The sequence below is a fragment of the Oncorhynchus masou genome, chromosome 18 (genome assembly GCF_036934945.1).
Source record: "Oncorhynchus masou masou isolate Uvic2021 chromosome 18, UVic_Omas_1.1, whole genome shotgun sequence".
In the NCBI taxonomy this organism is placed as follows: domain Eukaryota; kingdom Metazoa; phylum Chordata; class Actinopteri; order Salmoniformes; family Salmonidae; genus Oncorhynchus; species Oncorhynchus masou.
Window position 1 is genome coordinate 3791036 of NC_088229.1, and position 24752 is coordinate 3815787.

The window sequence follows — 24752 nt, forward strand, 5'->3', positions numbered from 1 at the left end:
GTTTGCCCCCGGTGATGCGTTGTGCAGACCTCACTACCCTCTGGAGAGCCTTACGGTTGAGGGCGGAGCAGTTGCCGTACCAGGCGGTGATACAGCCCGCCAGGATGCTCTCGATTGTGCATCTGTAGAAGTTTGTGAGTGCTTTTGGTGACAAGCCCGAATTTCTTCAGCCTCCTGAGGTTTATAGAAACAGACCTCACTGACTGGGGGTCTACCATACGGGTGTCATATCAGATTATAATAATAATTTAAAAAATACTTATAATAAATGTGTACTTGACCAATTATAACATCCTGAACCTCCTTGCCATCCAAATGAAAGGATGAACCCATAAGTACACCACAGAGTACAATGTAATTACTAGGTTAAGCTAGTTAAAATGAAGTGTATCTTGAGGGGTACTTAGTTGTAATTAATGTGTACTTATACAGTACATTACCCATCCTGACAACCTGGCCCTAATTTTACAGCTTCTGGAAGCACCATCCAAGCAAGAAAATAAACACACCACAGACTACAGGTAAATGCTAGTAGAAGTACAATGTAATTAATAGGTGTTACACAGAATTTAGTTTAGTTAAAATGATCGTATTTCTATGTAATTACTTATTACTCATTACCAAGTGAAAATACCTACAAAAAAAGATTAACTTGTACTTTAGTCAACTTTATTGCAACATGTAAAGAAATACCTTATATTTCTCACAAAATAATATTTTTTATTCTTAATTAACCGATTTATTAATTATATTAAACAAAGATATAGGCCTAGTCAATAACATAAATCTGTAGCCGACAGCTTTGGTGAGTAACTCTGAATGATCGGCTATGAAAAGCCAACTGACATTTACTCCTGAGGTGCTGACCTGTTGCACCCTCGACAACCACTGCGATTATTATAATCTGACCCTGCTGGTCACCTATGAACTTTTGAACATCATGGTCATGTACTGCTGAGGGGAGAACGGCTCAAAATAATGGCCAAAAAGGAAGCAAATGGAAAAGCATTGAACACCTGTAATCACATGTGTTTAATATATTTGATACCATTCCACTGAGTCCACTCACTCCAGCCATTACCACGAGCCCCGTCCTCCCTAATTAAGGTGCCACCAACCTCCTGTGCTGTACGCTTAATGAAATCAGTTCAAGCAAATATTTTTTCCCATCAGGTAGAAGCTAGAACACTGATGCCGATACAACAGCGCCCCCTGTCTCCTGCAGCAGACCATTGCAGGCTGCCATTATGGTCACGTGATAACAACACTGTCGTCAATGTAAAAACCGTCACCTAGCATTTATTACTCGGGAGATAAAAACTATTCTCCACATTGATAGCTAGTTTACTGTATTACACGATGTATTAGATATACCATACATTTGTAGATGTTCTTACTTACGTTTTTTATTTATTAAAAAACAACAACATTTGGTTGAAAAAGCCAGCCGTTTTAATCAACAAGAGAGTTGAGCTAACGTTAACCTTCTTCTGTAATTTACCATGGATCAATATAGTATTTTGGGTAGAATAGGAGAAGGAGCCCATGGCATTGTTTTCAAAGCAAAACATATCGAGGTATGAATTCAAATCTGTTTCTTTGAATAATAACTCAGCTAGATAACTAACGGTAGATGTCTACTGTAGATAGTTAGCTCTTCTTTGGCTGGGTGGGTATAATTTTTGAAATATTCCCGAACAGGAATATATTAACCAAAAAATGTTGTAAATAACTTTGTAAACATTAAGAGTAAGCTCGTTGATGCCTAGTTATTAAATGATACCCACCCTGTTTGGCAAGCAGACAGTCAAGTAATATAACATTTTCAAGCAGTGTCTTTACGTTATGCTCTTTTCTGTTGTCATTTAGACTGGAGAGACTGTGGCTCTGAAGAAAGTAGCTCTGAGAAAGTTGGAGGATGGGATCCCCAACCAAGCCCTCAGAGAGATCAAGGCTTTACAGGAGATTGAAGACAACCAATATGTGAGTTATCCCGAGCGCTCTTAGGCACTACATCTCAATGCAAGAGGCGTCACTACAGTCCCCGGTTCGAATCCAGGCTATATCACATCCAGCCGTGATTGGGAGTCCCATAGGGCGGCGCACAATTGGCCCAGCGTCATTCGGGTTTGGCCTGAGTAGACCGACATTATAAATAAGAATTTGTTCTTAACTGACTTGCCTAGATAAATAAAGGTTACATTAAAACATATATATATATAATTGATATAGCCTAACCCTCAGAATGTTGCCCAAGTTTATTGTATAATTGCACTTGTACACCCCCTCTGACGGATAACAAGCCACCGCTATCCGTGAGGTTGCACACGGCTACTCTTGAGAAACACTTTCCTTCCATCCCCATGTGTTGTAGGTGGTGAAGCTCAAGGACGTGTTTCCCCATGGTACAGGGTTCGTCTTGGTGTTTGAGTACATGCTCTCTGACCTCTCTGAGGTCATCAGGAACTCTCAGAGGCCTCTCACCGAGTCACATGTCAAAGGTTACATGATGATGCTGCTGAAAGGGGTTGCCTTCTGCCACGAGAACTCCATCATGCACAGAGTGAGACACACACACACACACACACACACACACACACACACACACACACACACACACACACACACACACACACACACACACACACACACACACACACACACACACACACACACACACACACACACACACACACGTCACTCACGTCCTTATAACACACACACACACACACAATGTCACTCACGTCCTTATAACACACACACACACAATGTCACTCACGTCCTTATAACACACACACACACACACACACACACACAATGTCACTCACGTCCTTATAACACACACACACACACACACACACACACACACACACACACAATGTCACTCACGTCCTTATAACACACACACACACACACAATGTCACTCACGTCCTTATAACACACACACAATGTCACTCACGTCCTTATAACACACACACACACAATGTCACTCACGTCCTTATAACACACACACACACACACAATGTCACTCACGTCCTTATAACACACACACACACACACACACACACAATGTCACTCACGTCCTTATAACACACACACACAATGTCACTCACGTCCTTATAACACACACACACACACACAATGTCACTCACGTCCTTATAACACACACACACACAATGTCACTCACGTCCTTATAACACACACACACACACAATGTCACTCACGTCCTTATAACACACACACACAATGTCACTCACGCCCTTATAACACACACACACACACACACGCAATGTCACTCACGTCCTTATAACACACACACACACACACACACACACACACACACACACACAATGTCACTCACGTCCTTATAACACACACACACAATGTCACTCACGTCCTTATAACACACACACACACACACAATGTCACTCACGTCCTTATAACACACACACACACAATGTCACTCACGTCCTTATAACACACACACACACACAATGTCACTCACGCCCTTATAACACACACACACACACACACACACAATGTCACTCACGTCCTTATAACACACACACACTTACACACAATGTCACTCACGTCCTTATAACACACACACACACAATGTCACTCACGTCCTTATAACACACACAATGTCACTCACGTCCTTATAACACACACGTCACTCACGTCCTTATAACACACACACACACACACACGCAATGTCACTCACGCCCTTATAACACACACACACACACACACACACACACACACACACACACGCAATGTCACTCACGTCCTTATAACACACACACACACACACAATGTCACTCACGTCCTTATAACACACACACACAATGTCACTCACGTCCTTATAACACACACACACACACACAATGTCACTCACGTCCTTATAACACACACACACACAATGTCACTCACGTCCTTATAACACACACACACACACACACAATGTCACTCACGCCCTTATAACACACACACACACACACACACACACAATGTCACTCACGTCCTTATAACACACACACTTACACACAATGTCACTCACGTCCTTATAACACACACACAAACAATGTCACTCACGCCCTTATAACACACACACACACACACACAATGTCACTCACGTCCTTATAACACACACACTTACACACAATGTCACTCACGTCCTTATAACACACACACACACACACACACGTCACTCACGTCCTTATAACACACACACACAATGTGACGTCACTCACATCCTTCTAACACACACACACACACGCAATGTCACTCACGTCCTTATAACACACACACACACGCAATGTCACTCACGTCCTTATAACACACACACACATTGTGTCTGCGTGGTTCCCTGGTTATAAGCTATATCATAAGGTGTTGTGTTTTTCTCTCTCTGCAGGATCTGAAACCAGCCAACCTGCTCATCAGCTCTACAGGACATCTGAAGATAGCAGACTTTGGCCTGGCCAGACTTTTCAACAACGACGGAGAGCACCTCTACAGCCATCAGGTGGCCACCAGGTACCCTGCATACCAATACAAACCAGTTTGCCCCGTTCACTGCAGGCTTTACATGGGGCTTTTTTTTTCACGAATTGGACTTCTGACCAATAACATCAGTACTTTTCACATCATCGTCTTTTTCACAGCTGATCTGATTGGTCAAAAATATATATAAAAAAAAAAAGATCAGAATTGGGCCGCCTGTGTAAACACGTCTTAGCTGAGGAAATCATGACTTACTTCCGCCATCGACGCCTCCCCTCCATCGCACTCTGTTCAGAGCAGTCTTCTCCAGCTCGTCCACCCCATTAATAGGAGCCAATAATGATCTCTCTCTGTATGTTTTCAGGTGGTACCGAGCACCAGAACTGCTCTATGGGGCAAGAAAATACGACGAAGGTGTAGATCTCTGGTAAGAGGATTCCGTTTCTCCTGACGCTGATTGATTCATTAATTGATTAATCAATCAATCAAACAGATTCATTGATTTGATGCTTTCATTTGATATCGAATCCTATAATAACAGGTCAGTGGTAATGTGTAAAGAGGTAGCTCAGTAAATCAGCCATTTCTTATCTACTGTATACAACAGTAGAGCAGATGGGAGTAATGAGAAGGTCTCTACTGATGTATCTAACCCCAGTCTCTACTGATGTATCTAACCCCAGTCTCTACTGATGTATCTAACCCCAGTCTCTCCTGATGTATCTAACCCCAGTCTCTACTGATGTATCTAACCCCAGTCTCTACTGATGTATCTAACCCCAGTCTCTACTGATGTATCTAACCCCAGTCTCTACTGATGTATCTAACCCCAGTCTCTACTGATGTATCTAACCCCAGTCTCTACTGATGTATCTAACCCCAGTCTCTCCTGATGTATCTAACCCCAGTCTCTCCTGATGTATCTAACCCCAGTCTCTCCTGATGTATCTAACCCCAGTCTCTACTGATGTATCTAACCCCAGTCTCTACTGATGTATCTAACCCCAGTCTCTACTGATGTATCTAACCCCAGTCTCTACTGATGTATCTAACCCCAGTCTCTACTGATGTATCTAACCCCAGTCTCTACTGATGTATCTAACCCCAGTCTCTACTGATGTATCTAACCCCAGTCTCTCCTGATGTATCTAACCCCAGTCTCTCCTGATGTATCTAACTCCAGTCTCTCCTGATGTATCTAACCCCAGTCTCTCCTGATGTATCTAACCCCAGTCTCTCCTGATGTATCTAACCCCAGTCTCTACTGATGTATCTAACCCCAGTCTCTCCTGATGTATCTAACCCCAGTCTCTACTGATGTATCTAACCCCAGTCTCTCCTGATGTATCTAACCCCAGTCTCTCCTGATGTATCTAACCCCAGTCTCTCCTGATGTATCTAACCCCAGTCTCTCCTGATGTATCTAACCCCAGTCTCTCCTGTCCACAGGGCAGTGGGATGTATCTAACCCCAGTCTCTACTGATGTATCTAACCCCAGTCTCTCCTGATGTATCTAACCCCAGTCTCTACTGATGTATCTAACCCCAGTCTCTCCTGATGTATCTAACCCCAGTCTCTACTGATGTATCTAACCCCAGTCTCTCCTGATGTATCTAACCCCAGTCTCTCCTGATGTATCTAACCCCAGTCTCTACTGATGTATCTAACCCCAGTCTCTCCTGATGTATCTAACCCCAGTCTCTCCTGATGTATCTAACCCCAGTCTCTACTGATGTATCTAACCCCAGTCTCTCCTGATGTATCTAACCCCAGTCTCTACTGATGTATCTAACCCCAGTCTCTACTGATGTATCTAACCCCAGTCTCTACTGATGTATCTAACCCCAGTCTCTACTGATGTATCTAACCCCAGTCTCTCCTGATGTATCTAACCCCAGTCTCTCCTGATGTATCTAACCCCAGTCTCTACTGATGTATCTAACCCCAGTCTCTACTGATGTATCTAACCCCAGTCTCTACTGATGTATCTAACTCCAGTCTCTCCTGATGTATCTAACCCCAGTCTCTCCTGATGTATCTAACCCCAGTCTCTACTGATGTATCTAACCCCAGTCTCTCCTGATGTATCTAACCCCAGTCTCTCCTGATGTATCTAACCCCAGTCTCTACTGATGTATCTAACCCCAGTCTCTACTGATGTATCTAACTCCAGTCTCTCCTGATGTATCTAACCCCAGTCTCTCCTGATGTATCTAACCCCAGTCTCTACTGATGTATCTAACCCCAGTCTCTCCTGATGTATCTAACCCCAGTCTCTCCTGATGTATCTAACCCCAGTCTCTCCTGATGTATCTAACCCCAGTCTCTACTGATGTATCTAACCCCAGTCTCTACTGATGTATCTAACCCCAGTCTCTACTGATGTATCTAACCCCAGTCTCTACTGATGTATCTAACCCCAGTCTCTACTGATGTATCTAACCCCAGTCTCTCCTGATGTATCTAACCCCAGTCTCTCCTGATGTATCTAACCCCAGTCTCTACTGATGTATCTAACCCCAGTCTCTCCTGATGTATCTAACCCCAGTCTCTCCTGATGTATCTAACCCCAGTCTCTCCTGATGTATCTAACCCCAGTCTCTACTGATGTATCTAACCCCAGTCTCTCCTGATGTATCTAACCCCAGTCTCTCCTGATGTATCTAACCCCAGTCTCTACTGATGTATCTAACCCCAGTCTCTCCTGATGTATCTAACCCCAGTCTCTCCTGTCCACAGGGCAGTGGGATGTATCTTTGGGGAACTTCTGAATAACTCCCCTCTGTTCCCTGGAGAGAATGACATAGAACAGTTGTGCTGTGTTCTCCGAGTCCTGGGGACACCTAACCAGCGCATGTGGCCGGTGAGACTGCTCTCTGTCCATCTGCTCTCTGTTCATCTGCTCTCTGTCCATCAGTCCATCTGCTCTCTGTCCATCTGCTCTCTGTCCATCTGCTCTCTGTCCATCTGCTCTCTGTCCATCTGCTCTCTGTCCATCTGCTCTCAGTCCATCTGCTCTCTGTCCATCTGCTCTCTGTCCATCTGCTCTCTGTCCATCTGCTCTCTGTCCATCTGCAATCTGTCCATCTGCTCTCTGTCCATCTGCAATCTGTCCATCTGCTCTCTGTCCATCTGCTCTCTGTCCATCTGCTCTCTGTCCATCTGTCCATCTGCTCTCTGTCCATCTGCTCTATGTCCATCTGCTCTCTGTCCATCTGTCCATACACACAGTTTGAGGGATATTCTACTGTATATTAGGTAGCATGGGTGTAAAAAGTAGTAAAAGTAACGATACATTAGTAGAAAATGACTCAAGGGAAAGTGAACCGGTAAAATACTACCTGAGTAAAAGTATAAAAGTATTTGGTTTTAAATATATTCAAGTATCAAAAGTACATGGATTTGTTAAAATATACTTAAGTATTCATCATTTCAAATTCCTTATATTATGCAAACCAGCCAGTACAATGTTTATAAAAATAAAAAAAACTATTTTTAATTTTTTTATTTACAGATAGCCAGGGGAACACTCAGACATCATTTACAGATAGCCAGGGGAACACTCCAACACTCAGACATAATTTACAGATAGCCAGGGGAACACTCCAACACTCAGACATCATTTACAGATAGCCAGGGGAACACTCCAACACTCAGACATCATTACAGATAGCCAGGGGAACACTCAGACATCATTTACAGATAGCCAGGGGAACACTCCAACACTCAGACATCATTTACAGATAGCCAGGGGAACACTCAGACATCATTACAGATAGCCAGGGGAACACTCCAACACTCAGACATCATTTACAGATAGCCAGGGGAACACTCAGACATCATTACAGATAGCCAGGGTAACACTCCAACACTCAGACATCATTTACAGATAGCCAGGGGAACACTCCAACACTCAGACATCATTACAGATAGCCAGGGGAACACTCCAACACTCAGACATCATTACAGATAGCCAGGGGAACACTCCAACACTCAGACATCATTTACAGATAGCCAGGGGAACACTCCAACACTCAGACATAATTTACAAACAAAGCATTTGTGTTTAGTGAGTCCTCCAGATCAGAGGCAGTAGGGATGACCAGGGATGTTCTCTGTTTAGTGAGTCCTCCAGATCAGAGGCAGTAGGGATGACCAGGGATGTTCTCTGTTTAGTGAGTCCTCCAGATCAGAGGCAGTAGGGATGACCAGGGATGTTCTCTGTTTAGTGAGTCCTCCAGATCAGAGGCAGTAGGCATGACCAGGGATGTTCTCTGTTTAGTGAGTCCCCCAGATCAGAGGCAGTAGGGATGACCAGGTGTGTTCTCTGTTTAGTGAGTCCTCCAGATCAGAGGCAGTGGGGATGACCAGGGATGTTCTCTGTTTAGTGAGTCCACCAGCTCAGAGGCAGTAGGGATGACCAGGGATGTTCTCTGTTTAGTGAGTCCTCCAGATGAGAGGCAGTAGGGATGACCAGGGATGTTCTCTGTTTAGTGAGTCCACCAGATCAGAGGCAGTAGGGATGACCAGGGATGTTCTCTGTTTAGTGAGTCCACCAGATCAGAGGCAGTAGGGATGACCAGGGGTTCTTTTTCTTCTTTTGGGTGTCAGGGAAAATGTATTGAGTAGAAAGTACATTATTTTTTAGGAATGTAGGGAAGTAAAAGTTGTGTAATATAAATAGTAAAAGTACAGATACCCCCCAAAAACAACTTAGGTAGTAAATACTTATTTTAGAAGTAGTACTTTAAAGTATTTTACTGAAGTACTTTACACCACTTCGGTAGTAGTTATAAAAATGGGTTTAACTGTCTGTCAATCAAAACAAACATATTGGCTTAATGTTACTCTGTGTATTCTGCATCATTCAGTCTCGTCAACTCAGAGCATTCTGCATCATTCAGTCAACTCAGAGCATTCTGCATCATTCAGTCAACTCAGAGCATTCTGCATCATTCAGTCAACTCAGAGCATTCTGCATCATTCAGTCAACTCAGAGCATTCTGCATCGTTCAGTCAACTCAGAGCATTCTGCATCATTCAGTCAACTCAGAGCATTCTGCATCGTTCAGTCAACTCAGAGCATTCTGCATCATTCAGTCAACTCAGAGCATTCTGCATCATTCAGTCAACTCAGGGCATTCTGCATCATTCAGTCAACTCAGAGCATTCTGCATCATTCAGTCTAGTCAACTCAGAGCATTCTGCATCATTCAGTCTAGTCAACTCAGAGCATTCTGCATCATTCAGTCTAGTCAACCCAGAGCATTCTGCATCGTTCAGTCAACTCAGAGCATTCTGCATCATTCAGTCAACCCAGAGCATTCTGCATCGTTCAGTCAACTCAGAGCATTCTGCATCATTCAGTCTAGTCAACCCAGAGCATTCTGCATCATTCAGTCAACTCAGAGCATTCTGCATCATTCAGTCAACCCAGAGCATTCTGCATCATTCAGTCAACTCAGAGCATTCTGCATCGTTCAGTCAACTCAGAGCATTCTGCATCGTTCAGTCAACTCAGAGCATTCTGCATCATTCAGTCTAGTCAACTCAGAGCATTCTGCATCATTCAGTCAACTCAGGGCATTCTGCATCATTCAGTCAACTCAGAGCATTCTGCATCATTCAGTCTAGTCAACTCAGAGCATTCTGCATCATTCAGTCAACTCAGAGCATTCTGCATCATTCAGTCAACTCAGAGCATTCTGCATCATTCAGTCTAGTCAACTCAGAGCATTCTGCATCATTCAGTCTAGTCAACTCAGAGCATTCTGCATCATTCAGTCTAGTCAACCCAGAGCATTCTGCATCGTTCAGTCAACTCAGAGCATTCTGCATCATTCAGTCAACCCAGAGCATTCTGCATCGTTCAGTCAACTCAGAGCATTCTGCATCATTCAGTCTAGTCAACCCAGAGCATTCTGCATCATTCAGTCAACTCAGAGCATTCTGCATCATTCAGTCAACCCAGAGCATTCTGCATCATTCAGTCAACTCAGAGCATTCTGCATCGTTCAGTCAACTCAGAGCATTCTGCATCATTCAGTCAACTCAGAGCATTCTGCATCGTTCAGTCAACTCAGAGCATTCTGCATCATTCAGTCAACTCAGAGCATTCTGCATCATTCAGTCAACTCAGGGCATTCTGCATCATTCAGTCAACTCAGAGCATTCTGCATCATTCAGTCTAGTCAACTCAGAGCATTCTGCATCATTCAGTCAACTCAGAGCATTCTGCATCATTCAGTCAACTCAGAGCATTCTGCATCATTCAGTCTAGTCAACTCAGAGCATTCTGCATCATTCAGTCTAGTCAACTCAGAGCATTCTGCATCATTCAGTCTAGTCAACCCAGAGCATTCTGCATCGTTCAGTCAACTCAGAGCATTCTGCATCATTCAGTCAACCCAGAGCATTCTGCATCGTTCAGTCAACTCAGAGCATTCTGCATCATTCAGTCTAGTCAACCCAGAGCATTCTGCATCATTCAGTCAACTCAGAGCATTCTGCATCATTCAGTCAACCCAGAGCATTCTGCATCATTCAGTCAACTCAGAGCATTCTGCATCGTTCAGTCAACTCAGAGCATTCTGCATCGTTCAGTCAACTCAGAGCATTCTGCATCATTCAGTCTAGTCAACTCAGAGCATTCTGCATCATTCAGTCTAGTCAACTCAGAGCATTCTGCATCATTCAGTCAACTCAGAGCATTCTGCATCATTCAGTCAACTCAGAGCATTCTGCATCATTCAGTCAACTCAGAGCATTCTGCATCGTTCAGTCAACTCAGAGCATTCTGCATCGTTCAGTCAACTCAGAGCATTCTGCATCATTCAGTCAACTCAGAGCATTCTGCATCATTCAGTCAACTCAGAGCATTCTGCATCATTCAGTCAACTCAGAGCATTCTGCATCATTCAGTCAACTCAGAGCATTCTGCATCATTCAGTCTAGTCAACTCAGAGCATTCTGCATCATTCAGTCAACTCAGAGCATTCTGCATCATTCAGTCAACTCAGAGCATTCTGCATCATTCAGTCAACTCAGAGCATTCTGCATCATTCAGTCAACTCAGAGCATTCTGCATCATTCAGTCAACTCAGAGCATTCTGCATCATTCAGTCAACTCAGAGCATTCTGCATCATTCAGTCAACTCAGAGCATTCTGCATCATTCAGTCTAATCAACTGAGAACATTCTGAATTAAATGAAATCAATTATTGAATTTAATTGAAGCAGTTTGTATGACTGTCCGTCCGTCCGTCGCTCAGTTTCCACCTCATTTTGTGGGCAGTGTGCACATAGCCTGTCTTCTCTTGAGAACCAGGTCTGTACATAGTGTTGGATTCAAAACTTTGAACATTGAAATCAAATCAAATCAAATTGTATTTGTCACATACACATGGTTAGCAGATGTTAATGCGAGTGTAGCGAAATGCTTGTGCTTCTAGTTCCGACAATGCAGTAATAACCAACAAGTAATCTAACTAACAATTCCTAATCTACTGTCTTATACACAGTGTAAGGGGATAAAGAATATGTACATAAGGATATATGAATGAGTGATGGTACAGAGCAGCATAGGCAAGATACAGTAGATGGTATTGAGTACAGTATATACATGTGAGATGAGTATGTAAACAAAGTGGCATAGTTAAAGTGGCTAGTGATACATGTATTACATAAGGATGCAGTCGATGATATAGAGTACAGTATATAGGTATGTATATGTGATGAATAATGTAGGGTAAGTAACATTATATAAGGTAGCATTGTTTAAAGTGGCTAGTGATATATTTACAACATTTCCCATCAATTCCCATTATTAAAGTGGCTGGAGTTGAGTCAGTGTCAGTGTGTAGGCAGCAGCCCCTCAATGTTAGTGGTGGCTGTTTAACAGTCTGATGGCCTTGAGATAGAAGCTGTTTTTCAGTCTCTCGGTCCCAGCTTTGATGCACCTGTACTGACCTCGCCTTCTGGATGATAGCGGGGTGAACAGGCAGTGGCTCGGGTGGTAGATGTCCTTGATGATCTTTATGGCCTTCCTGTAACATCGGGTGGTGTAGGTGTCCTGGAGTGCAGGTAGTTTGCCCCCGATGATGCGTTGTGCAGACCTCACTACCCTCTGGAGAGCCTTACGGTTGAGGGCGGAGCAGTTGCCGTACCAGGCGGTGATACAGCCCGCCAGGATGCTCTCGATTGTGCCTCTGTAGAAGTTTGTGAGTACTTTTGGCGACAAGCCGAATTTCTTCAGCCTCCTGAGGTTGAAGAGGCGCTACTGCGCCTTCTTCACGATGCTGTCTGTGTGAGTGGACCAATTCAGTTTGTCTGTGATGTGTATGCCGAGGAACTTAAAACTTGCTACTCTCTCCACTACTGTTCCATCGATGTGGATAGGGGGGTGTTCCCTCTGCTGTTTCCTGAAGTCCACAATCATCTCCTTAGTTTTGTTGACGTTGAGTGTGAGGTTATTTTCCTGACACCACACTCCGAGGGCCCTCACCTCCTCCCTGTAGGCCGTCTTGTCGTTGTTGGTAATCAAGCCTACCACTGTTGTGTCGTCCGCAAACTTGATGATTGAGTTGGAGGCGTGCGTGGCCACGCAGGCGTGGGTGAACAGGGAGTACAGGAGAGGGCTCAGAACGCACCCTTGTGGGGCCCCAGTGTTGAGGATCAGCGGGGAGGAGATATTGTTACCTACCCTCACCACCTGGGGGCGGCCCGTCAGGAAGTCCAGTACCCAGTTGCACAGGGCGGGGTCGAGACCCAGGGTCTCGAGCTTGATGACGAGCTTGGAGGGTACTATGGTGTTGAATGCCGAGCTGTAGTTGATGAACAGCATTCTCACATAGGTATTCCTCTTGTCCAGATGGGTTAGGGCAGTGTGCAGTGTGGTTGAGATTGCATCGTCTGTGGACCTATTTGAGCGGTAAGCAAATTGGAGTGGGTCTAGGGAGTCAGGTAGGGTGGAGGTGATATGGTCCTTGACTAGTCTCTCAAAGCACTTCATGATGACGGAAGTGAGTGCTACGGGGCGGTAGTCGTTTAGCTCAGTTACCTTAGCTTTCTTGGGAACAGGAACGATGGTGGCCCTCTTGAAGCATGTGGGAACAGCAGACTGGTATAGGGATTGATTGAATATGTCCGTAAACACACCAGCCAGCTGGTCTGCGCATGCTCTGAGGGCGCGGCTGGGGATGCCGTCTGGGCCTGCAGCCTTGCGAGGGTTAACACGTTTAAATGTTTTACTCACCTCGGCTGCAGTGAAGGAGAGACCGCATTTTTCCGTTGCAGGCAGTGTCAGTGGCACTGTATTGTCCTCAAAGCGGGCAAAAAAGTTATTTAGTCTGCCTGGGAGCAAGACATCCTGGTCCGTGACTGGGCTGGATTTCTTCCTGTAGTCCGTGATTGACTGTAGACCCTGCCACATGCCTCTTGTGTCTGAGCCGTTGAATTGGGATTCTACTTTGTCTCTGTACTGACGCTTAGCTTGTTTGATAGCCTTACGGAGGGAATAGCTGCATTGTTTGTATTCAGTCATGTTACCAGACACCTTGCCCTGATTGAAAGCAGTGGTTCGCGCTTTCAGTTTCACACGAATGCTGCCATCAATCCAAGGTTTCTGGTTAGGGAATGTTTTAATCGTTGCTATGGGAACGACATCTTCAACGCACGTTCTAATGAACTCGCACACCGAATCAGCGTATTCGTCAATGTTGTTATTTGACGCAATACGAAACATGTCCCAGTCCACGTGATGGAAGCAATCTTGGAGTGTGGAGTCAGCTTGGTCGGACCAGCGTTGGACAGACCTCAGCGTGGGAGCTTCTTTTTTTAGCTTTTGTCTGTAGGCAGGTATCAGCAAAATGGAGTTGTGGTCAGCTTTTACGAAAGGGGGGCGGGGCAGGGCCTTATATGCGTCGCGGAAGTTAGAGTAACAGTGATCCAAGGTTTTTCCGCCCCTGGTTGCGCAATCGATATGCTGATAAAATTTAGGGAGTCTTGTTTTCAGATTAGCCTTATTAAAATCCCCAACAACGATGAATGCAGCCTCCGGATAAATGGTTTCCAGTTTGCAAAGAGTTAAATAAAGTTCGTTCAGAGCCATCGATGTGTCTGCTTGGGGGGGATATATACGGCTGTGATTATAATCGAAGAGAATTCTCTTGGTAGGTAATGCGGTCTACATTTGATTGTGAGGAATTCTAAATCAGGTGAACAGAGGGATTTGAGTTCCTGTATGTTTCTTTCATCGCACCATGCCTCGTTAGCCATAAGGCATACACCCCCACCCCTCTTCTTACCAGAAAGGTGTTTGTTTCTGTCGGCGCGATGCGTGGAGAAACCCGTTGGCTGCACCGCATCGGATAGCGTCTCTCCAGTGAGCCATGTTTCCGTGAAGCACAGAACGTTACAGTCTCTGATGTCCCTCTGGAATGCTACCCTTGCTCGGATTTCATCAACCTTGTTGTCAAGAGACTGGACATTTGCAAGAAGAATGCTAGGAAGTGGGGCACGATGTGCCCGTCTCCGTACTCTGACCAGAAGACCGCTACGTTTCCCTCTTTTTCGGAGTCGTTTTTTTGGGTCGTTGCATGCGATCCATTCCGTTGTCCTGTTTGTAAGGCAGAACACAGGATCCGCGTCGCGAAAAACATATTCTTGGTCGTACTGATGGTGAGTTGACGCTGATCTTATATACAGTAGTTCTTCTCGGCTGTATGTAATGAAACCTAAGATGACCTGAGGTACTAATGTAAGAAATAACACGTAAAAAAACAAAAAACTGCATAGTTTCCTAGGAACGCGAGGCGAGGCGGCCATCTCTGTCGGCGCCGGAAGTTGAGATATTAAAGACATGATAGATCAGACGCAGAGTATATTAAGGAGTGAGATCTGTAGAAAGACAGAGTGGCTGAGCAATGTGCTGTGTGGACGGGAGGAGATCACAGGATTGCTATAGGGGAAGCGGATGGACATCTGTGGACTAGGCGAAGGATGGGCTGAGGTCAGGAGGTGAGGTCAGATGCCCTGAAGGGAGTAATAAGGATTTACTACCCTCTTCCTGTGGAACCATAAGATGTAAGGATTGGAGAGAAGGAGGAGTGTCGTAAGTGGGATATATATATATATCTGTGATGGTAAGAAATGTCTTGGTTGTTTGAATTACAGCTGGGAAGAATTAAACTTGGTTAAGCTTCTGTCGTGTCCGTGAGTTTTTTTTGCTCTGGAAAAATTAGAACCTATAACACTAGTCAAAGCTTTCCTTCATTTAGGGTCAGTCACAGTGGTCAGGTATTCTGCCACTGTGTACTCTCTGTTTAGGGTCAGTCACAGTGGTCAGGTATTCTGCCACTGTGTACTCTCTGTTTAGGGCCAAATAGCATTGTTTGCTCTTTCCAGTGTGTCAAGTAATTATCTTTTTTGTTTTCTCATGATTTAGTTGGGTCTAATTGTGTTGGTGTCCTGGGGCTCTGTGGGGTCTGTTTGTGTTTGTGAACATCACTTCCAATTAGGTGGTTGTAGAATTGAAGGTATTTTCTGGATTTTGATGATTAGCGGGTATCGGCCTAATTCTGCTCTGCATTATTTGGTGTTCTACTTTGTACATGGAATATATTTTAGCAGAATTCTGCATGGAAGGTCTCAATTTGGTGTTTGTCCCATTTTGTGAATTCCTGGTTGGTGAGCGGACCCCAGACCCCACAACCATAAAGGGCAATGGGTTCTGTAACTGATTCAAGTGTTTTTAGCCAGATCCTTATTGGTATGTTGAATTTATGTACCTTTTTATGGCGTAGAATGCCCTTCTTGCCTTGTCTCTCAGAACATTCATAGCTTTAAAAATATATATATATATTTTTATTTATTTCACCTTTATTTAACCAGGTAGGCCAGTTGAGAACAAGTTCTCATTTACAACTGCGACCTGGCCAAGATAAAGCAAAGTCGTGTGACACAAACAACAACACAGAGTTACACATGGAATAAACAAGTGTACAGTCAATAACACAATAGAAAAAAATCTATGTACAATGTGTGCAAATGAGGTTAGATTAGGGAGGTAATAAATAGGCCATAGTGGCGAAATAATTACAATTTAGCAATTTAACACTGGAGTGATAGATGTGCAGAAGATGAATGTGCAAGTAGAGATACTGGGGTGCAAAGGAGCAAAACAATTTAAATAACAGTATGGGGATGAGGTAGTTGGATGGGCTATTTACAGATGGGCTATTTACAGATGAGCTATGTACAGGTGCAGTTTTCTGTGAGCTGCTCTGACAGCTGATGCTTAAAGTTAGTGAGGGAGATATGCGTCACCAGCTTCAGTGATTTTTGCAATTCGTTCCAGCCAAGAACTGGAAGGAAAGATGACCAAAGGAGGAACTGGCTTTGGGGGTGACCAGTGAAATATATCTGTGGAGCACGTGCTACTGGTGGGTGTTGCTATGCTGACCAGTGAGCTGAGATGAGGCTGGGCTTTACCTAGCAAAGACTTATAGATGACCTGGAGCCAGTGGGTTTGGCGACGACTATGTAGTGAGGGCCAGCCAACGAGAGCATACAGGTCGCAGTGGTGGGTAGTATATGGGGCTTTGGTGACAAAACGGATGGCACTGTGATAGACTACATGCAGTTTGCTGAGTAGTGGTTGGAGGCTATTTTGTAAACGACATCGCCGAAGTCGAGGATCGGTAGGATAGTTTCATTTGTAGTTGTCCACCTATTTTAAAACTTCTCATGGGTAGGTGTCGTCTGCGTAGAGGTGGATCAGAGAGTCACCAGCAGCAAGAGCGACATCATTGATGTATACAGAGAAGAGAGTCGGCCCGAGAATTGAACCCTGTGGCACCCCCATAAAGACTGCCAGAGGCCCGGACAACAGGCCCTCCGATTTGATACACTGAACTCTATCAGAGAAGTAGTTGGTGAACCAGGCGAGGCAGTCATTTGCCGATAAGAATGTGGTGATTGACAGAGTCGAAAGCCTTGGCCAGGTCGATGAATATGGCTGCACAGTAATGTCTCTTATCGATGGCGGTTATGATGTCGTTTAGGACCTTGAGCGTGGCTGAGCTGCACCCATGACCAGCTCGGAAACCAGATTGCATAGCGGAAATGGTTGGTGATCTGTTTGTTAACTTGGCTTTCGAAGATCTTAGAAAGGCAGGGCAGGATAGATATAGGTCTGTAGCAGTTTGGGTCTAGTGTCACCCCCTTTGAAGAGGTGGGAGACAATCTTTGGTGATCTCAGACGAGTGGAAGTTTGTGGAAATTACCTGTGGCGCTGATGTTTAGGCCGAGGTATGTATAGTTTTTTGTGTGCTCTAGGGCAACGGTGTCTAGAGGGAATTTGTATTTGTGTTCCTAGACTTAGACCTTTTTTGGAACACCATTATTTTTGTCTTACTGTAATTTACTGTCAGGGCCCAGGTCTGACAGAATCTGTGCAGAATATCTAGGTGCTGCTGTAGGACCTCCTTGGTTGGGGAAAGAAGCACCAGATCATCAGCAAAAAGTAGACATTTGACTTCAGATTCTAGTAGGGTGAGGCCGGGTGCTCCTGACTGTTCTAATGCCTTTGCCAATTTGTGTCTCTCTCTCTGTCTCTCTGTCTCTGTCTTTCTCTGTCTCTCTCTGGCTCTCTTTCTGTCTCTTTCTGTCTCTCTCTGTCTCGCTCTGTCTCTCTATCTCTGCAGGAGATCACAGAGCTGCCTGACTACAATAAGATCACTTTTAAGGAGAACCCTGCCATCCCTCTTGAGGAGATTGTACCTGATACCTCACCTCAGGCTGTGGACCTGCTCAACAAGTTCCTGGTCTACCCCTCTAAACAGAGGATCAGCGCCAGACAGGTCAGAAACGGTTCTAGAATAACAGAATAGAACCTCCGAACTGTTCTAGAATAACAGAATAGAAACTTTGAACGGTTCTAGAATAACAGAATAGAACCTCTGAACGGTTCTAGAATAATAGAATAGAACCTCTAATAAGCTGTTTAGAAGGGAAGCTTTTTGTTTGCATTGATTGATAAGAACACCCATGCTTCAAACTGGTTATCGTCCTCAACTGTCTGCCAGCCCATTATGATAGTTGAAAGACAAGATGAGAGCCTGGTCCCAGATCTGTTTGTGTTGTCTTGCCAACTCCTGTAGTCCATGTCTCGTGCCACAGATCTGGGACGGCCAGGCTAGGAATGAGAGGTTGAAACAGAAGTTCAGTTTGTCTCACACCCACCTCTCTCTTTCTCTCTCTCTCAACTCTCTTTCTCTCTCTGTCGGTCTATCAACTCTCTTTCTCTCTCTGTTGGTCTCTCTCTCTCTCTGTCGGTCTCTCTCTCTCTGTCAGTCTCTCTCTCTCAATTCAATTCAATTCAAGGGCTTTATTGGCATGGGAAACGTGTTAACATTGCCAAAGCAAGTAAGGTAGATAATATATAAAGTGAAAAAAACAATACAAATTAACAGTAGACATCACACATACAGAAGTTTCAAAACAATAAAGACATTACAAATGTTATATTATATATATATATATATACAGTGTTTTAACAATGTACAAATGGTAAAGGACACAAGATAAAATAAATAAGCATAGATATGGGTTGTATTTACAATGGTGCGTTTTCTTCACTGGTTGCCCTTTTCTCGTGGCAACAGGTCACAAATCTTGCTGGTCTGATGGCACACTGTGGAATTTCACCCAGTAGATGTGGGAGTTTTTCAAAATTGGATTTGTTTTCTCTCTCTCTCTGTCGGTCTCTCTCTCTCAACTCTCTTTCGGTTTCTCTCTCTCAACTCTCTTTCTCTCTCTGCCGGTCTCTCTCTCAACTCTCTTTCTCTCTCTGTCGGTCTCTCTCTCTCTCAACTCTCTTTCTCTCTCTGTCGGTCTCTCTCTCTCAACTCTCTTTCTCTCTCAACTCTCTTTCTCTCTCTGTCGGTCTCTCTCTCTCAACTCTCTTTCTCTCTCTGTCGGTCTCTCTCTCTCAACTCTCTTTCTCTCTCTGTCGGTCTATCTCTCTCTCAACTCTCTTTCTCTCTCTCTCTCTGTCGGTCTCTCTCTCTCTGTCGGTCTCTCTCTCTCTCTCTCAACTCTCTTTCTCTCTCTGTCTGTCTCTCTCTCTCAGGCCCTGCTCCATCCCTATTTGTTCTCTGAGCCGCTGCCGGCCCACCACTCAGAGCTGCCTATCCCCCAGCATGGAGGAAAACATTCCCGTCAGCGACTCCAGCCTCCTGTCGAATTCTCTGTAGATCTGCCCCTCTCAGAGAGCCTGGTGGACCCTGCTTTGGTCCAGGGACATGCCTGGTGTCTATGATTGACTGGCCCCCAATGATTTTCATAGCCAGGTTGAGAGTAGCACTTAGGCTGGTTTAATCAGGTTTTTATGTTTGACTGTCAGAGCCTAGTGGACCCTGCACGGGTACACGGTGTGTATGACTGTTCTTCATGTTCATCCCAGGCTGCTTAAACCAGGGGCGTATTCACTAAGAAAACCAACCGGAACCAACCGGGACCAACCGGGACCAAACGGAACCAAACGGGACCAAACGGAACCAAACGGAACCAAACGGGACCAAACGGGACCAAACGGGACCAAACGGAACCAAACGGAATTTGTCCAATAGAAAACACTTGTTCTCGTTGCAAATCGTTTTCCATTGCAAAACTGTTTTTGCAACGGTGTGTGACTAATGAATACATCCCAGAATGTAGCCTGGTGGATCCTGCTCTGGTCTAAGGACACGCCTATGACGCACTGTTCTTCCTCGTTTTGAGTCGTTTTGATTCATCCATCCTAGCTCTGATCTGTTTGTGCTGTCATGCCATCTCCATTTGCTGTCATTGTTATGGAAGTTGGGAGTTGGCAAGACAGCACAAACAGATCAGGAACTCAGGCTATGTTAACTGCACCATAGAATATTGGTATTGGTATGTAGATAATGCATGGCTGTGATGTAGAAAGCCATGTCATTTTCTTAATTTGTGTGTTTGTTGTTCTGCAGGTTGCAGTTGTGTGTGTGTGTGTGTGTGTGTGTGTGTGTGTGTGTGTGTGTGTGTGTGTGTGTGTGTGTGTGTGTGTGTGTGTGTGTGTGAGACAGTATGGACAGCCTTGCTGACTCATGGTGCTCATTGTCGTAGCGTTGACTATCATTAAATATGAAGACTATACATTATCAAATCAATTCTCCGTGTGTCATTTAATTACTCGGTTAAACTAATCATGTAACTTTAATTAACTAGGAAGTCGGGGCACCACGGGAAAATGTTTAAAGAGTTTCTATTTTCTGAATGAACTCTTCAGATATTTTCACATCTTATCGATTACAGTCACTTATTTATCACCCCATCAGTCATATTCTGAATGTCACAAACTCTTGGATGTCTACACGAACCCTCATAGATCATGAATCATAAATTGGCTTCATTATTTATTTACTAACTAACTTAATCAATCACAGAGTTACAGACACACACACACACACAGTAGGTACATTGGTGACTGACACGATAGAAAAGTCCCTAGTGGCCTAAAACGATATGACGGCTTGGTAGACAAAGGGAAGAGGCGGGGACAGGAAAAGAGCGGGAAAACCCAGAGAGGATTCACTGTAATACAGTTGATAACTACAGTCATGAAATGCTAGTACTTTTAACACGAACAGCCGATCATTCGAAAATAAATTGAAATGTACATATTTACCGAGTGTATGCCTTTGTTGTCCCTCTCTGCGATCGCCGGTCCGTCTGCTGGATACGAGTTCATCAGAGAGTCTCTGGTTTCGTTCCCCAGAAGTGGTTGTACTTGTTGGAATGGATACTTCACAACCATTCGGGAATGTTCTTAGGTCGGATGCGTTTACTAAAGTCTTTAAACAGCTGCAGCCTGAATTATTGTGCCACTCATCCTCCATTTTGGTGCAGTACAGTGTGCCACTCATCCTCCATTTTGGTGCAGTACAGTGTGCCACTCATCCTCCATTTTGGTGCAGTACTGTGTGGCACTCATCCTCCATTTTGGTGCAGTACTGTGTGCCACTCATCCTCCATTTTGGTGCAGTACTGTGTGCCACTCATCCTCCATTTTGGTGCAGTACTGTGTGCCACTCATCCTCCATTTTGGTGCAGTACAGTGTGCCACTCATCCTCCATTTTGGTGCAGTACAGTGTGCCACTCAGGCTCCATTTTGGTGCAGTACAGTGTGCCACTAATCCTCCAATTTGGTGCAGTACAGTGTGCCACTCATCCTCCATTTTGGTGCAGTACAGTGTGCCACTCATCCTCCATTTTGGTGCAGTACAGTGTGCCACTCAGGCTCCATTTTGGTGCAATACAGTGTGCCACTCAGGCTCCATTTTGGTGCAGTACAGTGTGCCACTCATCCTCCATTTTGGTGCAGTACATTGTGCCACTCATCCTCCATTTTGGTGCAGTACAGTGTGCCACTCATCCTCCATTTTGGTGCAGTACAGTGTGCCACTCAGGCTCCATTTTGGTGCAGTACAGTGTGACACTCGGCCTCCATTTTGGTGCAGTGCAGCCTGGCTTTGCTATGAAGGAAACACTGCTGATGTCTCTCTACAGCGTGCAAAGGCAGCCATCTTGGTCTGGCCTCGGTGCTATTTATAGAACTATACTGGTTATCATTCATCAAACCATTGTAACGACTTTCACATTTTGCTATTTTGACAATGAGACTTTAGCCTCATAATGGATATTGTTGTACTGTAGTATGCAAAGAAACATGCTTCTAGAAACGTGTTCTCTAAATACATTTATTTATTTTATTTATCCGTTATTTTACCAGGTAAGTTGACTGAGAACACGTTCTCAATTACAGCAACGACCTGGGGAATAGTTACATGGGAGAGGAGGGGGATGAATGAGCCAACTGTAAACTGGGGATTATTAGATGACCGTGATTGTTTGAGGGCCAGATTGGGAATTTAGCCAGGACACCGGGGTTAACACCCCTACTCTTCCGATAAGTGCCATGGGATCTTTAGTGACCTCAGAGAGTCAGGACACCCATTTAACGGCCCATCCGAATGACGGCACCCTACACAGGGCAATGTCCCCAATCACTGCCCTCGATGTGATTGATACAGGTTGATTAAACTGCTCTGTACTTTGCGATGGTTTATCCTATAGAATGATTGTTAAATTGGGATCCAACTCATTTTCGAATGTTGCTATTTGGTCAGTCACAGTGGTCAGGTATTCTGCTACTGTGTAGTCTCTGTTTAGGGTCACTACAGACCCTGTAATGATGCTATTGGGTCAGTCACAGTGGTCAGGTATTCTGCTACTGTGTACTCTCTTTAGGGTCACTACAGACCCTGTAATGATGCTATTGGGTCAGTGACAGTGGTCAGGTATTCTGCTACTGTGTACTCTCTGTTTAGGGTCACTACAGACCCTGTAATGTTGCTATTGGGTCAGTCACAGTGGTCAGGTATTCTGCTACTGTGTACTCTCTGTTTAGGGTCACTACAGACCCTGTAATGTTGCTATTGGGTCAGTCACAGTGGTCAGGTATTCTGCTACTGTGTACTCTCTGTTTAGGGTCACTACAGACCCTGTAATGTTGCTATTGGGTCAGTCACAGTGGTCAGGTATTCTGCTACTGTGTACTCTCTTTAGGGTCACTACAGACCCTGTAATGATGCTATTGGGTCAGTGACAGTGGTCAGGTATTCTGCTACTGTGTACTCTCTGTTTAGGGTCACTACAGACCCTGTAATGTTGCTATTTGGTCAGTCACAGTGGTCAGGTATTCTGCTACTGTGTACTCTTTTTAGGGTCACTACAGACCCTGTAATGATGCTATTGGGTCAGTCACAGTGGTCAGGTATTCTGCTACTGTGTAGTCTCTGTTTAGGGTCACTACAGACCCTGTAATGTTGCTATTTGGTCAGTCACAGTGGTCAGGTATTCTGCTACTGTGTAGTCTCTGTTTAGGGTCACTACAGACCCTGTAATGATGCTATTGGGTCAGTCACAGTGGTCAGGTATTCTGCTACTGTGTAGTCTCTGTTTAGGGTCACTACAGACCCTGTAATGTTGCTATTAGGTCAGTCACAGGTTTTCAAATTTAAATAAACAAGCCATATCTCTCTGTGTGATTGACCTGTATAGTTCCAGTCCCGTACTCTCACTATAGAAAAGCCACATCTCTCTGTGATTGACCTGTATAGTTCCAGCCCCGTACTCTCACTATAGAAAAGCCACATCTCTCTTTGTGATTGACCTGTATAGTTCGAGCCCCGTACTCTCACTATAGAAAAGCCACATCTCTCTGTGTGATTGCATCACTGCTCTCCACTCAGCTGCGTTTACCGTTTAATATAAGAGCTCTTCTAATGGTTTTATTGAGAATCAATCACCAAGTGTTCTATGAATGAACCAATAAGAAATATACATTTGGATCAGATGTTCCTGCTTTACTTGTTTGTAAAACTTTGAAGATAGATGAATATACTGTAATGAAACAGGCAGGGAGCATCAACACTACACTTTTTAAGGATAACATAAGAAAACGGAGCTGTGTTATAGTCAGTGTATATCTCATCGGTTGCTGGTTGCACCTGAATTGTGTATGTAATGGGGTCATAGTAATAGCTGGACTGGAATAAATGAAATTGTATCAAACGTACATGTGGTTGATTCCGTTCCATTCACTCCATTCCAGTCATTACTATGAGCCGTCTTTCCCCTCCGCAGCCTCCTGTTGTGTACAGGGCTCAAAGTGAGGAAATATATATTTTTAATTAAAAAAGGAAGACATTTATGATAAAATGATATACAAAAAGTCCTAATGAATTATAGGAGAAATATGCATTACTTCAGATAATCCAAGCACTATTCGGCCTAAATGTAACAGAGATTAGAAGGAAAAAAACAACAGGTATTTTAACCTTTAGTCCTTCATTGGTGAGTTAGTGTAGAGACAAATTCCTTGTAGAAAAGTCAATGGTTTTGTACTGAAACAGGCAGGGAGCAGGACTTGAACCCTCGACCTTCTAGGGCGAAGTCCAGCGCGCTATGGACCGTTCCGTGACAGCATGCTCGAGCGACAGAGTCGGTATCCGTGTATTGTAACAGCGACATCAAATAGATACTTTGTACATACTCCATTCAAGGACGCGTCATGCACTGGGGGCGCATTCATTACGTCGATTCTGTTGTAAAAAAAAAAAAAAAAACCATTTCTTAAACGGAAGCAACCCGAACGAAACGGGG

The 24752-nt window shown here is 44.3% G+C and overlaps 1 protein-coding gene and 1 long non-coding RNA gene across 4 annotated transcripts; one reads left to right on the plus strand and one right to left on the minus strand.

The window, feature by feature from the left end:
* Window positions 1–1240: 1240 nt before the first annotated feature.
* cdk20 (cyclin dependent kinase 20) lies at window positions 1241–20825 on the plus strand. 3 transcript variants are annotated; one of them, XM_064922028.1, is made up of 9 exons: window positions 1241–1577; window positions 1870–1983; window positions 2375–2563; window positions 4418–4539; window positions 4871–4933; window positions 7247–7370; window positions 18211–18366; window positions 18860–18936; window positions 19638–20825. In XM_064922028.1, the coding sequence occupies exons 1-9, from the start codon at window positions 1503–1505 to the stop codon at window positions 19759–19761; spliced, it is 1044 nt and encodes a 347-aa protein (XP_064778100.1). In that variant the 5' UTR covers window positions 1241–1502; the 3' UTR covers window positions 19762–20825. The 3 variants fall into 3 exon arrangements, with proteins under 3 accessions (XP_064778100.1, XP_064778102.1, XP_064778101.1); XM_064922029.1 differs by lacking the exon at window positions 18860–18936 and having other exon boundaries at window positions 1242–1577; window positions 19638–20807; XM_064922030.1 differs by lacking the exons at window positions 18211–18366; window positions 18860–18936 and having other exon boundaries at window positions 19638–20822.
* On the minus strand, window positions 7978–24667 carry LOC135503864 (uncharacterized). The gene is made up of 2 exons (XR_010450011.1): window positions 21213–24667; window positions 7978–9104 (listed from the first exon to the last, which is right to left on the minus strand). It is a non-coding gene; the product is annotated as an uncharacterized LOC135503864 (long non-coding RNA).
* Between the last annotated feature and the right edge of the window lie 85 nt (window positions 24668–24752).

Coding starts and splice junctions, on each gene's coding strand:
- cdk20 (XM_064922028.1), top strand. CDS start 1,503: ATGGATCAATATAGTATTTTGGGTAGAATAGGAGAAGGAGCCCATGGC. Junction 1,578..1,869: donor TCAAAGCAAAACATATCGAG/GTATGAATTCAA, acceptor GTTGTCATTTAG/ACTGGAGAGACTGTGGCTCT. Junction 1,984..2,374: donor AGATTGAAGACAACCAATAT/GTGAGTTATCCC, acceptor CATGTGTTGTAG/GTGGTGAAGCTCAAGGACGT.